Source organism: Apodemus sylvaticus, chromosome 16 (assembly GCF_947179515.1).
Source record: "Apodemus sylvaticus chromosome 16, mApoSyl1.1, whole genome shotgun sequence".
Lineage (NCBI taxonomy): Eukaryota > Metazoa > Chordata > Mammalia > Rodentia > Muridae > Apodemus > Apodemus sylvaticus.
The window spans coordinates 68,051,710-68,068,949 of NC_067487.1; the positions used below are offsets into that span (position 1 = coordinate 68,051,710).

Consider the following 17,240-nt stretch of genomic DNA (forward strand, 5'->3'; position numbering starts at 1 on the left):
CCACCAAGGCCGCCGAGATCTGCCAAAATGGGCGGGGAAGTTGGCAAGCGATGGGGACCAGGGGAAGCTGAGCCTGGTTCGTGGCGAAACTTTCTTGACGCCTTCTATTTAAAGGCTTGGGGCGCCCCCGCCCCGCGCGCCGGGAACCCAAGCAGCCGCGGGGGCCCTGGCAAAGTGCAGTCAGACGGAGAACACCGGGCGAGGCGTGGGCAGCTCCGACTCCGGCCAGGACAGGCGCGATGGCGAGCGGCGACAGCGGACTCACAGCCCAGGGCTTCCTTGGATGGGGTGCAGACGAGGAGGTGGCCCGGGAGCTGGAGACGGAGGAGGAGTCGGAGGGCGAGGGGGAGGAGACGGCGGCCGAGTCGGAGGAGGAGCCCGACGCCAGGTAGCCTGAGCGGGTACCGGCCCTGCCGGGCCGCTGGCCGCCCCCAGCCTTTTCCTTTCCCTTCCCAACCTCAGGAGTTCATTTTCCCGGAGCCAAGCACTGTCTGGGGCGCGCCGCCTTCTTTAAAAACTTGAAGGTGGAAGATTCTTGCTGTCAGCAGGAGTGACAGGTCCGCCTGCAGCAAAGTTCACAGTCGGTCCCCACCCCCTCCCCCACCCCCCGCCTCCCAGCTCCTTGTGACTTGCTCGTTTATTCTTGGAGACTTACTTGGGGTTCTGCCTAACTGCAAAACTGTGCTGGAATACTTGCCTCTGGCTCCTCGCCCTGGATCAATGTCTGCCTGAGCTTGGGGAAGGGTCTGGAGTCAGAGAAGGCTCTGTCCATTACCTTCAAAAGTAAGGCAGCCTTCTAGAATTCTAGTGCTTTGCTAGTTTGCTGTATGGAAACTATTATGTTTGTTTGCAAGCATCCCATACATTTCTTAGAGGAAAGAATCATGAAGGCCAGGTGTGGATGGCCTGCCCTTGTGATTCAATAATAGAAAGGCAGAAGCAGGAAGACTCTGACTGTCCCTTTTCATCCAGCCCTAAAATGAGACTAGTAGTATGGATGTTTTATTTCATCCTCAGCATGTGTCAGGCAATGGTATCTCTTCCTGGGTACTCTGATCAGAAGGCTTTGGGGGTGGCAAGTGAAGGTTTATCATTTCAGAATGCCCAACCAAGGCCAGAATTGCTCAAGTTGGAGTATCCCAAGAGTGGCATTGCAGGCTGGGGAGATGGCTCCGCTGGTACGGTGCTTGCCTTGTGAGCACAAGGACCCAAGCTTAATCCCCAGTTCCTATGAAGTACCAGAAGTACTGACTGAAAAGCCCAGCACCGTGTGGCTTGTGCTGGTTACCTCTGTTAGGGAGATGGAAACAGAGGCCCTGGGCTCACTGTCCTGTCAGCCTCACCTGTTTGGTGAGTTCCAGGCTGGTGGTGATGGTTTTTTCTTTTTTAAGGTAAACTGTACGTAAGGAACAGGTCTCCACATGCATACATGTGTAGTCCTGTGTACACACATAGGGTACCACCAACCACAGAAACCAACAACCATCAGTTGGAAGTCTTGAAGCATTAGTTACATTCTTAGCAAGCAACGACCAAGAAGGAAACAAGCTCTACCCTCAAGAACGTGGAGGGAAAAGATAGGAATTATGGGTATCTGGCTACATGCTAAGGAAGCCTTTATGCTAAAGACTGTGAGGGGAGAATATAAGCACTGTGCTGTGGAAGGTCATGCTGACGGTAGAATGTCTACACTCAAGGAGCACGGACCCCAGACTGGGGTCAGAAGATGGGCAGGAGAAGCATGAAGGAAGGGCAGGGGAGAAGGTGCCTGTGGGAAATGGGAGAGGGAGTGGGAGGATCAGCAGCGCCCAGGTATGAGGAGAAGAGATACTCATGGTGACCTGTGGCACACCCACATTCTTGCCAGCCACCATTTTCTAAAGAGAAGCTCATCTACACAGCAACTGGGTTACCTGACAGTTTTAAGCACTGCTTCTGAGTTGTCTTTTGTCAAAAGCTAAGACCTTCTAGTGAGGCTTTAGTCTATCTGAGGTAACCTTAGCCTGTTCTGACTGTGGTAACTGCAAGGAAACACGTCAGGATAAGCTGAGGGGAATAAGGAGATGATGGAGCCCTGGAAAGCCGCCCATGTTTGAGCTGGGTGGTGAGTGACTCAGTAGGATTCGAAAGCACACACTACACCGTACTGAAGCAGTTTGACAGGCAGATAGCAAAGTTGAATGTCAGAAGAGGGTCTGAAGGGCAGCATAAAGTCAGCATGGACCATGATGGGGTGCTCGAAGGGCAGATGTGACTCTCCTCAGTGTGGTCAGGAATCAGACCACTCCATTGTGTGAGATTATAAACACAGCCTGAGGTTCCACGCTCCTCTGCGAACAGGGGTGAGAATCTGGAATAGGTTCTAACACATGGAAGGTGGGACTGACGGGTCAGCCTTCCTTGGACTCTGGCACGGAAGTTTTACACTCAGAAGAGAGCCCTGTTGTGCCAGGCACAGTACCAAGCATTTACCTGTGTTATTTTGTGTTAAACCCTCCAGCAGGATGACAAGGCCATTGTGCTGTTCTGGAGGAAAACCCTAGAGCCTCATACCATTCACTGAGGATAGCGAAGCGAGAACTTAGAAGATGCAGGGTGAGCCAGCATGTGCATACAGCACGTTAGGAGGCTCTGACAGTTCTGATTTGAGGGGGGGGGGTCCTTCCTGACTCTGGGGTAGTTCTCAACTTGTGGGTCAAATGGCCCTTTCACAGGGCACCTAAGACTGTCAGAAAACACAAATATTCACATTGTGATTCATGACAGTAGCAAAATTAGTTCGAAGCAGCAATGAAGATGTTATGGTTGGGGTCACCACAACATGTGGAACTTACTAAAGGGTCACAGTGTTAAGGAGGGTTGAGAGCTACTGCTCTGGGGGAAACAGTCCACTCAGCTTTTACTTTGAGGGGAAGAAGGAAGACCTCATTTCTGTGTCATAGTAGAATATTCACCCTGCTTAAACAGAGCTTATGTAGATTTTCTGAAAGGCCAGAAACTACACTTACAAGCTCAGTGTGTGTGTGTGTGTGTGTGTGTGTGTGAGTGTGTGTGTGTGTGTGTGTGTGTGTGTGTTTGGACACAGGGCCTCTCACTGAACCCAGAGCCCACTTGCCTCTGCCAGAGTTACAGATGGCATGGCTGTGGACAGCTTTTCCGTAGAGGCTACGGATCTAAAGTGGGGTGCTCTTACACAGCTGGCACATTATCAACAGAGCCATCTCCCTAGCATTATAAATTAACTTTTGAAATTGAGAAGCATATACAAGTTTAAAAGTAAACGTAGTAACAGAAATGAATGGTAGGTACATTTATTTGGTATAATCTTTCTACACCACAATATGATCATAGAATAATAATGATGTTGTACTGGTTAACACTTTGTTAACTTGACATAAGGTAAGGTCATTTAGAAAGAGGGAAACTCAGTTCAGGAAACATCTCCCTCGGACTGGTCTGTAGCAGATTTTCTTGACTGATGTTTCATGAGGAATGGCAAGGTGGCGGTGGCGGTGGCTGTACATGAAATCAAGTCCAGCGAGCCACGGAGAGCAGGCCGTTTAGCGGTAGCCTCTGGTTTCTGCTTAGTTCCAGCCTTTAGGTTCCTGCTTGAGTCCTGCTCTGACCTCCCTCGATGGAGTGAGATTAGGAAGCGTTTCTCCCCAGGCTGACTTTGGTCATGGTGTTTATCACAGCAAACTAGGACAGATGTCAAACATAAAATAAAATATACCAGAAAAGGCTTCAGAGGTTAAGGTTTCTCAAGGGTGATAGTGTTTACCTCTGCGTGAAGAGATAAAGATCACGGAGCACTTTGTACTCAGGCTGTTTCCAGTGAATGCGTGTGTGGAATTTCCTACCTTTATGATCAACAAAAATGTCCCTGCTAATGATGAAAACGCTGCTGGAGTTCAGAAGGCTCATCCCCATCCTTCAAGGAGCCAATTCTTTTCCTGGCTGCCGTTTGCTGTGTCACGCTAGGCGAGTGCTCCACCAGTGGGCTCTGCGCTGGCCCCAGGGAGGGACTAGCTTCCAGTTATTAGGCTGTCAAAAGGATTAAATAAACCAAGAAAGTGTGAGGGCAAACCTGACTCTCAAGAACTCCCAGCAAATTTCAGTTTCTTTTTTTGTTTTGTTTTGTTGTTTTTGTTGTTGTTGTTTGGAGACAGGGTTTCTTTGTATAGCCCTGGCTGTCCTGGAACTCACTTTGTAGACCAGGCTGGCCTCGAACTCAGAAATCCACCTGCCTCTGCCTCTCAGAGTGCTGGGATTACAGGCGTGTGCCACCACCGCCCAGCCAAATTTTAGTTTCTTAACAGCTCTTGGGTAGGACATTGCCAGGCATGAAACCTCACTTCTGCCTGCTGTTCATTAGCGAGGGTGAGGTGGTACCAGCTTTCAGCAGAGAAGTGGTTCTGTTTCAGTCGGGCTCGTCTGTGTTTATGCAGTGGATATTTGTGAAGAGCCAGGGACTGTGACACATGCTGCAGACAAATTTAACCAAGAGTTCACTACTGTCCTCAAGGAACTTATACTCTGGGTAAACTGACAGAAAACCAAAATTATGTTATTAGCTGTCAGAAGGACTGAGGGCCAACAAGAAGCACTTCAAAGCGTAGAGCAAATCCTAGGCTCCAACCCAGCAGGATGGGTTTGAGGAGCTATGCCCTGGAGGGGACTTTGGGGTCATAATGAGGTGTTCCAGAAGGTTTGGTGCTTCCTGCATATGAAAAGAAAATTGTGTTGCTAAAATTTTATCCAAGATCGTCTTTCAAAGCAGGTCCATGAGACCCCCAGGCTTTAGAGCCAGGAGAGGCCCAGGAACATCTGCTGGCAGCCAATCATTTTATAGATTCAGAAGCCTAGTGTCAGAGACAGTTTTTAAAAGTGGAACCACTTTCCATTGGTGGAACTTAAGACTAGATCCCAGGGGTCTGGACGCCATACGAATACTCTCTAGTCGGTTGCATCTGCAGATACTTGTTGGACACCCAGTGTGCCAGGTACTTCCTAGGTCCAAAAGATGACAGGAAATGCAGTGAGTGGACAGCTGAGTGCTCCCTCCTGAAACTGTCTTCCCAGTCTGGAGATGAGCAAATGGATAATACGTAATGTCCCAGGTGGATGTGAGTTCTGTGGGGACAACTGTAGCAGGATAAAGGTGGTGCCGTTTGGAAGAGGACGCTGGAGAATGAATGCTTGCCAAGCCATGTTTGAGCAGAGACAAGCGGAAGAGCAGGTGTCAAGGCACTGGGGTAGGAAGGTGTGGTCGGCTTAGGAGCACAAGGAGCTCAGGCTGCTGGACTGGAGTGAGCAAAGGGAGGTTGTCAAGGGAGAGTGCAAGAAACCTGGACTGCAGATTTGGGCTGGGGGTGGGGGTGGGGTCAGCGGGTAAAGTGTGAGGACATGGGCTGGGATTTCCGGCATGCCTGCTGTACATACGTGGCCTGTCTGAATCACAGGACTCAGGGGATGAGACAGGGAATCCCTGGGGCAAACTGGCTAGACTAGTCAATCTTTGAGCTCTGGGATCAAGTGGAATAGTCTGCTTTAATATAGAAGGAGCAATTAAGGAGGTCACCCAATACTAACTTGTGGTTTCTCCCTGCATACACCCGCTACTAACATCCCCTCCCCCTCCCCATGCCTGGGTTGTAGACCAGGTAGGGCCTCACAGGCTGTGATCAGGGATTAGATTTTATTCCTAGTAAAACTAAAAAGCTGTGTTCTATCACGCCATCCAGGAGTCAAAAACAAAACATTTTTTAGAAGTAGTGATTGGCGCATTTCCTTAAAGGCTAAACGCTGTTCAAGCGCTGTTGTCCATGTTTCAAACCCACAGTCCCCTGAATGCAGAGATGTGTCGAGAGAGTCTTAGTTTTTGTTGTTGTTGTTGTTTTCTGTCTGAGGCCTTTCCCGCTAATCAGGGCCTTGCACTGTTTCTGTTTTCCGGCGGTCTCCATGGAGGCAAGGTTGGTTTTCCCTGTGGAAACATGGAGGGTTTTATAGCAGTTCCTAAAACTTCCAGAACACTGGCAGGATCTGTGTAAAACATGCCAAATCTGGGCTGATAGCATTAAATGTCCTAATGGCGTTCCAACTCATCATTACAGGGCAGCAATCTTCTGGGAGACAAAGGTATTTGCTATCAGTTCAGGGCACTCTTGAGTCATTTTGTGTGGTGTCTTTCACTGGTCTGCTTACCAAGGTGTCCTGACAAGTGTGTTATTTGAGCTAGCTCTCTTCTGAGGTCAGTGGAAAGTGCTAGCGTGGGAAGGGTGCCTGGCTGCCTACTATGCCAGAGGCTGAGGGAGGAGAGAGGAGAAAACTGAGGCAGCTTTTCTTGGAACCAGAAAGCTAGGAGTCGCTGAAGTGTCAGCTGATTGGCTGTCACCTGCCCTTCGTGAGACCTTGAACAGTGAGGAATAATGTGAGAATTATAATTATTTTTTCCCCCTTGAAAACAGCAAACCTACTAAAGTGTAGGACACACCGAGAGGGCGGCAACAACAAAATTATGTTCCCTGGCTGTTCTGAGTGTGGGCTTGGGGAAAGTACAGCACCACTCAGATATTACAGCCAGACCATTCTTCCACAGCAAGCCAACTTAGAGTCAGACGCAAGAGACCAGCTGTGGTTCATACATAAAAAGAATCTTTTGTCTGTCCAGTGTTAGCCAGTAGAAATATATTGTCAACCACATGGATAATTTCTCTCTCTCTCTCTCTCTCTCTCTCTCTCTCTCTCTCTCTCTCTCTCTCTCTCTCTCTCCCTCTCCCTCTTTCCTTCCTTCCTTTCTTTCTTTTTGACATGGGATTTCTCTGTGTAGCCCTGACTGTCCTCAAACTCTCTGTAGACTAGGCTGGTGTCAAACTCAAGAGATCAGTTTGCCCCTGCCTCCTGAATGCTGGGATTAAAGGCATGCACTACCTACCACTGCCTAGTACTAATTTAACATTTTTAAGTGGCCATTGAATTTATACAAAGAAACAGATGTCAGTAATTTTAATAATGTGTTTTATTTAATTCAATAATCAAGGTACAATTTGTAAACTATAGTTAGTCCTTAGATAGTTTACATTGTCTTGCACTGTGTCTTGAGACTCTGGGTACGTTTTATTTTAGAACACAGCTCAGGTGTCCTTCCCTCACTACAGACATCCAAGGGTTCTGTAGCTACCCGTGATGAGAAAACCACACAGAACAATGCAGACCCGATACCATGCAGATATTAGCCAGCTTTGTGGGATCCATGCAACAAGTGCTTCATTGATAGTAAGTTCAGAGGCTACACCAGATCCTGTGCCCGATAGTAGGGATATTAAAATGACAGCATTGAGAAGTTACTTTCCACACGATATCAGATTCACTCCACAAAGAGCCTTTATTAACCAAAAAGCCAGAAAGAAAGATTCTTTCCCCAAGTTAGACTTAAAATTGCTTCCCGGAGCGACACTAACTGGGAGAAAGGTCAATGAAGCGTGACGCAAGCGTGACATAGACGCAGTACACCTCACGTTTCCGTTCCCGCACTTCCTGTGCTGCTACCTGATGCTGCTGAAAATATTCTCACGTCATCCATAATCACTCAGGAGGCCCCGGAGTGGAGCACGTTTGTTGGTTGAGTGCGTGAAGGTATAAGTGAGTGGGTGAGCGAGCGAATAGGAACACGCTGAACTTCTTCAGGAAGTAATGTCACTGGGATATTGAACTTGGATCAGGTAGACTATTGCTGCTTGGTGATCAGAGATCGACAGTGCTCAACAACTTTAGAAATGCAGTAACTTGGAGGGGACAGTGACAAGCTCTAAAGAATTGCTCAGTTATGTCATCTGCAGGGAACATCTCTGCCTCCTGTGGCTTGTCCCAAAGCTGCCCCTAGACTGAGGAGGGATAGGTAGAGCCTTTGTATTTCACTCCAGGAAGAATTCTCTCTGGGATGTCTTCAGTTCAAAAACCCTACACCCTAATCTGGAAAACCCACCATATGTGGGAAGATTAGTCTCCACCGCTCTATCGACCAACCTCAGTTTCCGAGTCCACTCCCCATGGGCCTCCCATGATTTGGATGTGCTTTTCTTCATGAGAACTCATATGCTAAAAATCGCTCATCATTCTGTGCCGTTCCTTCTGTACTTCTAATTTTTATTTCTAAGTAAAGTTTCTAATATATCTACTCTAGACTAGGGAGTGGGCAGACAGGTGTCTGTCACCGAAGTCACTGCACAGTGAGGTAGGTCCTGGGGAGCTGAGGAAGGCTGTGGTTTGGACACCTAGTGGTTTTCTGTCAGTCTCTGGGTCCCTGCTGCTAACCCTTCTCCCTCCATCCACAGCAAGATCAGTCACTGTTTTGTCATGTTCTTGGCAGGATAGCCTGGCTGCTGATGGCACTTGCCCTAGAGGGACACTTTGATGTCATTTGCCTGACCCTCTTATGCTTGGGACCAGTGACAGAGGCCCAGGGAAGGGAAAGACAATCAACACTTGCTCAGGGAGCACATAACTCACTCTGAACACTGCCAATCATTATAAGGATTAAAAAAAAAAAAGACAATACCTCAATGATACAGACATTGCTTTCACCCTTATTTTGTGAGAAAGAAAATGGAAGGAAAAAATACAATAATTTACATAATTTCAGATAGCTTGCAGGATATAAGTGAGGATGCTAGCATATCCTATGACAGTCAGCACTTGAACTCTCCTGTTTGTCTTCAGATCATATATAAAAATATATAGCATATAATATACTTTGTATATAAAGACACTCCATATAATTCATATTAAACTGATGCCTGTTATTTATTTTCCAACTTATTTTTATTGGAGCACAATTTTACTATTTTAAGATTTATTTTTTATAAATTTAAAAAAATTTATGTGTATATGTATTTATCTGTTGGTTATGCATACATGTATGTGGGCCAGAAGAGGGTGTCTGATTACCCTGGGGTTACAAGTGTTTGTAAGCCATCCAACATGAGTGCCAAGAAACAAACTCATGGCCTCTGCAAAGACAATGTGTGTTCTCAACTGCTGAACCCTCCCCCTGGCCCAAAGAAATGATTATTTCAATTTACTTGTTTTTAAAGGAAAAGCATAAAACGCCTGGCAAGTTGTTGCTAACTCTGACCAGCACCTTTGCTATATTAAATTTCTTAGTGTGTAATGAAGAGAGTCAATCTTGTGTTTAAAAATAGACATTAAGCAACCCAGCACACTTGGGTTTCATAAGGTCAAAGCTAGCAACACCAAACGCTTCTCTATGTGCCACACAGGGTCACATGATACACGTCGTAGGCATTTAACATAATAGCCACAAATTCTGATACTTTCTTCAATGTTAAGTATAAGGTGGTAAATTTTTAAGTTTTTCAATCCAGTTTTCTTTTTCTTTTGAATTTTAAAAATATTTTTATTAATTTCTTTGAGAATTTCATATATCTCTATAATGTATATTTATCATATTTATGCCCCATTCTTCCCCTAACTCCTCTCAGATCTGCTCCCCACATACCTTTATTTGTTTGACATAGGGTCTCATACTTTACCTCTGAATGGCCTAGAACTAGCCTCAAGTTCACAGCAATTCTGCTCCCTCAGCTCCCCCAGAGCTGGGATAGCAGGTTCATGTCACCTAGGCCATGGTCGTGGGATAGAGGGCCCTAGGAAGGGGAAGATGAGGCTTGGCAGGGAGTGGGCCCTATTTGTGGCTATGCGGTTGTACCCTGTCTTTCTGGCTGCCGGGGTGCATGTGAGGTTCTTTTCAGGAAGCTGAGGAAGACAACCTCCTTCTATCTATTGTTCTCAGGAGTCCCAGACTCCTTAAAAGCATCTAATATTAAAAGAGTGTGAAAAGGAACATATTCAGAGATAGTGATGGGAGATAGTAATGATGAGATAGAGATGAAATCTGCCTGGCAACCAGATGTGTGGTTAAATTGATTGGCTGATAGAATTAGGATCCCTACTTTATTTACATACCTGACCATTCTCAAACAAATACTAGTGGAGTCTTTGGACACCAACCTAGACTGGCAGAAAAATGAGATAACAGGTAGAGGTCCAAGGCAGAGAACGCAGAGGGAAAGAGGCCTTCTTTGAATAAGTTACCCGCATCAGTGGCCTATCTTAGTAGAAACTAGTGAGAAAGGGACCCTGCTCCTTAGATTCTTCTATTCCCTTTGTTCCAGTTCACAGTTCTGGCTCAGCCTGCCAGCTTCCATTTTTCAATCTCCTAGGTTTCCTTAGAATGATTTTTACCATTAAACTGCTTAGAATCACAACTCGGAAACCTGGGCTTTGGGCACAGGATGGCCATTGAACAGACTTGATATTGCTATATCTAAGTTACTGTCTCCAGATAGGGGAGCTCAGTTTCTGTCAGCTGGGGCTGTAGGTTGTAACAGAAGCTAACTGACTAATAGAATCCTAGGATGATATGAGGATGATTTGGTAGATCAGAGACTCCTGGGAAGGGGAGAAAACAGGCTTTTAAACAACTGGGGACAGTCCCTAAGTCACACCTCAGAAAGGGTCTCATGATTCACTGTAACTCAATCATAAAAAGGTAAGGCAGCTTACAACTGGGAAAATGATTTGAATAGTTGGATTCGCAAAGAGAATATACAAAGTCCAAAGAACATAAATGCTCACTGTTGTTAACCATTAGAAAAATGCAAATTACAACCACAAGGTCTCACAAAACACCTTCTAAGATGGCAATAACCAATGCCATCTTAGATAATGCTTATATAATGCTTAAATAATAAGTATCAGTAAGAGTGACAACTCTCATGTACACCAGCTAATAACAGATAAAGAAAATGTGGCCCATACAGGAGAATGTTAGTTCATCAGAAAATGGAACTAAGCCCTTTGCTATGCTACAGTATAGATGAACTTTGGAAACAGCAGGCTAAGTGAGAGATCCAGGCATGGAGGGTCATGTATTTGTGATCCCATTAATACAAAATATCCAGAATAGCAAAGCCAATGAGACAGAAAGGAGATTGGTGGTTGCCTAGCACTGAAAAATGTGGCGATTGCCATCACATTTGTGGGGGAGTAATTGAAGAACACATTCAAAATCAGGCTTTGGTCTGCACATGTGAGGAAGTCCCTGAGTGGGAGCAGAGGCCAGTTGTTAGACCCCCAGGAAGGACTTGAGTGTTTCCTGGAGCAGTAGACAGAACCAGCAGGGGCCCCGGGGAAACTTCCTTCAGGCTCATGACTTCTCCGTGGACCATTTAACATGCGACCTAGTAGAGTTTGCTTTTCCTATAGATATTTTACATTTTTATTGAAACAATGGAACAAGCTTGTTAATACATCTCAAATTTTCATTGAAAAAACACATTCTGTGGTAAATAAACACAACCATATGGAGTATTCACCCAATCAAGAACCAGCAGGTTCTGACTATTTATACTGTTTGTTCCAGCGTGGCCTTTCCATTTCTCAGTAAAAGCAACAGGAGGGGGTACTCAGCACACTCTCTTATACATGACAGTGTCTGGTTGGGGGCTCAGCACTCTACTGAACTCCCTTTGCTATCTGGTATTGTCAGGAAGTGAATCCCTTCTAATCCGTCTAGATAGCAGGCCAGTCCCTTCCTGGAGAACAGTGCTTCAACTCACAGTGTGGGCACATAAGATCTCGATGGGTAGAAACAGGACTCAAGTGGTGTCAATCCTCTTCATTGTTAACTCGAACACAGTTGGGGTCCAATGTGTTTGGCTTGAAGAGTGGGACTTGGGGGGCCAGGTATTTAGGGGGCCTACTCAACTGTATTTTGCTTTTTGGCAATACTGTATTATATCGTATTTGTTTTTATCTTTGCAAATTATCAGTTAATTTTACTAGTAGAAAGTCGATAAATATAAGACTGGAAAGATGGTTCAGTCCTTGCTACTCTTCCAAAGGATGTTAGAGTTCTGGAACCCATGTTAGGTGGCTCATGCCTGCCTACTCTAGCTCCAGAGATGCTGGCGTCATCTTCTGGCCTCCACGGGCACCAGAACTGTGGACAGTATGGTTTGCTGACTATACCTTGTGCAGTCTGGGGGACTTTGTTAAAGCAGGGCAAGCAGGCTAAGGCTTTGTACACATGAAGGTTAATAGTTCGCTTTCCTCTCCTGGGCTTGAAGGCTAAGCAGAAATGCACTTATTTCACAATAGGAATAAAACGCCCCAGGGTCAGACTTTCAGTGGTTTGTCTTACATTACCTATGATGTAGAGACAGTAAGTGTTCAGTGTAAACCATACTCCACATTTTGAATTTATATCTCTTCCTGCTTTGGGATCCCTGTCCTAACATACGATTTTTATTTAACATTAAATACCTTCTGTTTTTCTGGACATCATCTCATATGTCAAATTATTCTCAGAAGTTTTAGCTAATGTGTTTTTTAAACCTCTTAACACATTAGCCCGTGAGAAAAGGGCCACAGTGGTGGTGACGGTGAGAGAGACCGCCCTTTCTTGCTGAGTCCATATGTGACAGAAGGAGCAAAAATCCCCCCAAGGTTTCTGACCCCTGTTTATGAGAACTCCGTTCCTAGGACCTAATTACCTTAACCCTCTCAGAATGGTCACTCGCTGATTTAATTTCCTTGAAATTTTGGGACACATTCAGACTGCACATAGCTGTAAGCAGTGAAGCCAAGCTGCAAACCTCAGCCTTTCGGAAGTGAAGATGCTAGTTCTTATCATCTCATGCTGTTTCTAGCCCATGCTGTGGTATTTATGAAGCTACAGAGACAAGCAAGTTTCCTTCACAAGACACAAGGTAAATATAAATATAATAATACAAAGTAGCCTCAGTAAACACTAGGGCGGGATTATCAAGGCAGCACTCTGCCAGCACCGGGTCCCTGGAAACCTCAAGAACTGTAGCTCACCATTATGGCAATGAGCTCAGTAGCAGCCAACTTGGTCAGATGCTGGTTTTCTAAAACCAGCTATCAAGACAGGACTCACGGGGTAGGAATGTTGACAAGGGGGTAGGAAGAGCACGAGGCTCCTCCTCACGCTACAGACAGAAATGCTATCTGGAGAGAAAACTTGGAAAACAGATCTGAGGAGCCTGGAAAATAATTTTGCTTTTGACCTTAAACTCTGTTTCCTAAGGCATTCATTATTCTAAGAAAACGAACATGTAGACAGTCATACCTATAAAGATTTTTGTGTTTTTAAATAAGAGATCTCGCTGGGTAGACCAGGCTAGCCCAAACTTGTGATCCTTCTGCCATAGCCTCCCCCTAAATGCTGGGAATACAGGCAGGGGTCAGCAGGCTCAGCTCACAGCAACCTTTCTCATAATGTGGACTCAGTCTAAATGTTCAGGAAGGTATTGGCCAGGTATTATACAAATCAGGTGTCATGGTGTATGGTAGAGCAAACTGTGTTTCTCTAAGGATGTTCTCTCTGAAATCACTTACGGGTCAAGGCCATTTTCACAGTGTTCTGGGTCTTCTTCACATTCCCACTCTAACTCCCTGATGAGGAGAGCGCAGGAAAGGCTCATTGATGATCCCCTGGGCTGCATCTGGCAGCTGGGTAGACCACCAGTTTCAAGTTCAGTGTAGGCTAAAGACAACAGCCACTGTAATCTGCAAGTCAGCAGCAAAGTCAAAGCCAGTGTCTGTGTTAGGCTTTTCAAAAACTGGATGAAATATGGATTGCTTTTTAAACTGGGGCTTTATAAGTTTCTTTTATGGGTGTTTAAGAAGAGATATTCTGGAAAATTCTACTTAATTTCTAGAACTACTTCAGAGATACGAAACTTAATGTCTCATATAGCTGATTTGGGGGATATAGAGTTTCACAGTAATCCCATTTATCTTACCCCAACAGTGATCTTCACAAAACTAAGTTACATTGTTGAACCAGCTGTACAGACTTTTAAGCTGTATAACCCATCACAAGCTACTTTCTGGTATACCAGCAGCCAGCCAGGACTTTAATCTGTTTCTTGTTTCCCTCTGGAATTTTAGAGACTCCTAGAGCTCTGCTTTGTAGCCTGCAATGTTTTAAGCTACAAGGCTCCTGTGTTCTTTTTCTCCTGTGGTGGTGGGCTTTCAGCCTGCTGGTGGGACCCTCAGCTGGGCCTTCTGAGGCTTTCTTTCCCATTTGGCGGCTCTGCTGGCCTGTTACCATTTAAAAATGGTAAGAATGTAAAATACCTAGGAAATTTCTGGGAGCATTGAAGAGAGTGACTGAAGTTTAGTGGTCAAGAAACTGTGTTCTTCAGAGAGAAATCTTCCAGGTTCCAGTTCTCCACATTGGAGAGGGGTTTGTTAGGATGGCTTATCTGACACATGCTGGGTGATTCAAGAATGGCTAGCTATGTGCCTGAGAGGAGAGGAGCTGCCTCAGTACACAAGGCTGGATGCCTTAGCTTATTCTGGTGCTGGAGGCCTGGCGTAGCCTGGGTAACTCCCCCAGTAACCAAGGAAAATCCCTGCCTTCGTTTCCCTGGAAGGAGAGGTTGTGAAGACAACCATAGCAGCAAGGTAGCCTGGGTAACTCCCCCAGTAACCAAGGAAAATCCCTGCCTTCGTTTCCCTGGAGGGAGGGGTAGTGATGACAACTATAGCAGCAAGAGAGAAGGCTGACAAAAGGGGTTCAGCTTCTGTGTAGACCGCTTTGTAGCTGGGCTACTGCTACTATCTCTGAGGGAAGGTCTTCCTCCCAGGAAATACCCCACAGACTGCCTTAAAGGAACGTCTGATAGCTCCAGATCCTAATCAAACTGACGACTGAGTTTAACCAGCAGAGCATCTGATAGCTGAACCAGGTTTTATATTTTTTAAGGGTATTATTAATAGTAGTGTTTTCAAGGCCACTGTGTGTGGGTTCTTTGTTGCAAATTTAGCAAGCAAAATTACTGGAGGGCCATCATGGAAAGCTTGCCAGATTTCTCCTGGTTTTTGGACAAATTATCTTTCATACTACAGTCACAAATTATAGGCTTAAAGAAGTAGGGCAGCCAAGAAGTCTATCCTGGCTCTGTGATTGATGTAAAAAGTTCCTAACCTGACACACTCTACTCAGATGAAGCGCCCTGTCTCTTAGTAACCACCACTAGGCATTTCCCAGCAGGCCTTGGGAGCAGATCTCTGCTCTGAGCCAACCAATATTCAGAGCAGTTGTTGAAGAATCCCGTGGCTGAACAGTTTAGCCTGCATCCAACTCCTCAGACTTTCTTAGTTTGCATTGTTTTGTGTGTCCGTCTTCACCTACTTGTTTTCCCTTTTTCATTCTTAGGTCTGTAGCAGGGGTTCTCAGCCAATATAGATCTGAAGATATTTCCGATGTTACAGTTGGACTTGGGGTCCTGCTGGCATCTAGTAGACAGGGACCAGCTGATACTGATGCATCTGAACACACGGACAGCGGGGTTGTCCTCTCCAGGAGTGCCACTGTTGGGGCACCTCCAGCTCCCAAGACCACACATAACTGCCTTGTCCACATTTTAGCTGGAGATATTACTGAACTGCGAACCACAAAGCCCCGTGCTTTGTGATGTTGTTTTGATTGTTGGTTCCTCTATTGTAGTGACCAAACCTAAGCTTTTGTGCATGTTAGGCAAGTGTGCTACCAGTAAGCTACATCTTAGTCTTAATTTTTTTTTAATTTCATATATGAATACTATATTTATGTAGCTGTCCAGCAGCCATGGATGAACTGGGTTACCTGAAAGGGAGGCTGGAAATGAAAAAGGATGGGTGGGTTAGAGAAGGATAAAGCCAAGACTAAGGTTTCTGATCAAGACTCAAAGTTTAACAGTCAGCACTGTGTTTTGTTATATAGAGAATACCCACAGACCCATCCTTTGTTTCAACTGGATTATGTTGCAAAGCAAGCTCAGCAGGCAGTCTGCTCCTGCCGGGAATTGCATTTGTGGCAAGGCAGAAAACTCCAAGGAGGTCTGCAGAAGACCAACTGTGGCAAACTCTTAAGGTTCATTTAGCCTGCTCAAGGCTGGGGGAAGGGCACATATTTACACAATTTCTTCCCATGCTACAACCCCTCCTGTTTTTATTTAATTGGGAAATAGGTCTCAGAAGTTGTCTAGGTTGGTCCTGAATTTGCATTTCTCTGACTTTGACACACCAGTAGTCCAGAGCAAGCAGGGTTACTGGTGTAGACCATCACACCCTGCTCTCTCTGCAGCTGACGTCCTCTTAATCTTTTAGCTTTCAATAATAGTGAAAAAGTTGATGGGTTTTTGTTTGTTTGTTCGTTTGTGCTAGAGATCAAATCCTGGCCCCTGTGCATGCTAAAAATTCCCCACCACTGAACTATGTCCACTGTCTTTGGTTTTTGAGACAGAATTGCCATACATGTGTAGTTCAGGGTGGCCACAAACTCAGACTCCTCCTGAATAGTGAGACTACAGATGTGTTCTACTGTGCCCAGGGATGGATGTGGTGGTTTGAGTAGATAGGCCTTACGCATCAATGTGTGTGAAGGCTTGGCCATAGGGAGTGGCAGTATTAGGAGGTGTGGCCTGGTTGGAGTAGGTGTGACCTCATTAGAGGAAGTGTGTCACTGTGGAGGTGGCTCTTGAGGTCTTAAATGCTCAAGCCATGTCCAGTGTGAAATAAATCCAATTTAAATCAAAATGTAGAACTCTCAGCTCCTTTAGCACCATGCGTGCCTGGACAATGCTGTGCCATGATGATAAAGGATTGAATCTCTGAAACTGTAAGCCAGCCCCAATTAAATGTTTTCCTTTATAACAGTTGCCTTGGTTATAGTGTCTCTTCACAGCAGTAAAACCCCAAGTAAGACAATGGGCATGACTTTTCACCAGAAGACCAAGGTATTTTTTGTAATAAATGTGGCTGAGTCATGTACATAGCCCAGGGCCAGCCTTTTAATAGAAACCCTTGAGTATTTATACCCCGATTTCTAATGTACCACACTCTTTTTAACTCTAGATGCATACATGATTCACACAGTTTTAATATTCAGTAATATACATTTTGCTGCTTACAGGCAACACACCTCAGGGTCAAAGACAAACACTACCTTAGAGTAAAAGGCTGGAAGACAATTTTACAAGCAAATGGTCTCAGGAAACAAGCCAGAGTAGCCATTTTAATATCAGATAAAATTGACTTTCAACCCAAAGTCATCAAAAGAGACTCTGAGGGACACTTCTTGCTGGTCAAAGGAAAAATACAACAAGAAGAACTCTCAATCCTGAACATCTATGCTCCAAATGCAA

At 45.4% G+C, this 17,240-nt stretch overlaps 1 protein-coding gene across 1 annotated transcript in view; it reads left to right on the forward strand.

Annotated features, from left to right (window-relative positions):
- Window positions 1-239: 239 nt before the first annotated feature.
- The window catches only part of Cmya5 (cardiomyopathy associated 5), a 107,637-nt gene continuing 90,636 nt past the window's right edge, over window positions 240-17,240 (forward strand). Inside the window, exon 1 of the mRNA XM_052159650.1 lies at window positions 240-388. Within this exon, the coding sequence (XP_052015610.1) occupies window positions 240-388 (149 nt within the window). The remainder of the gene's footprint in view (window positions 389-17,240) is intronic.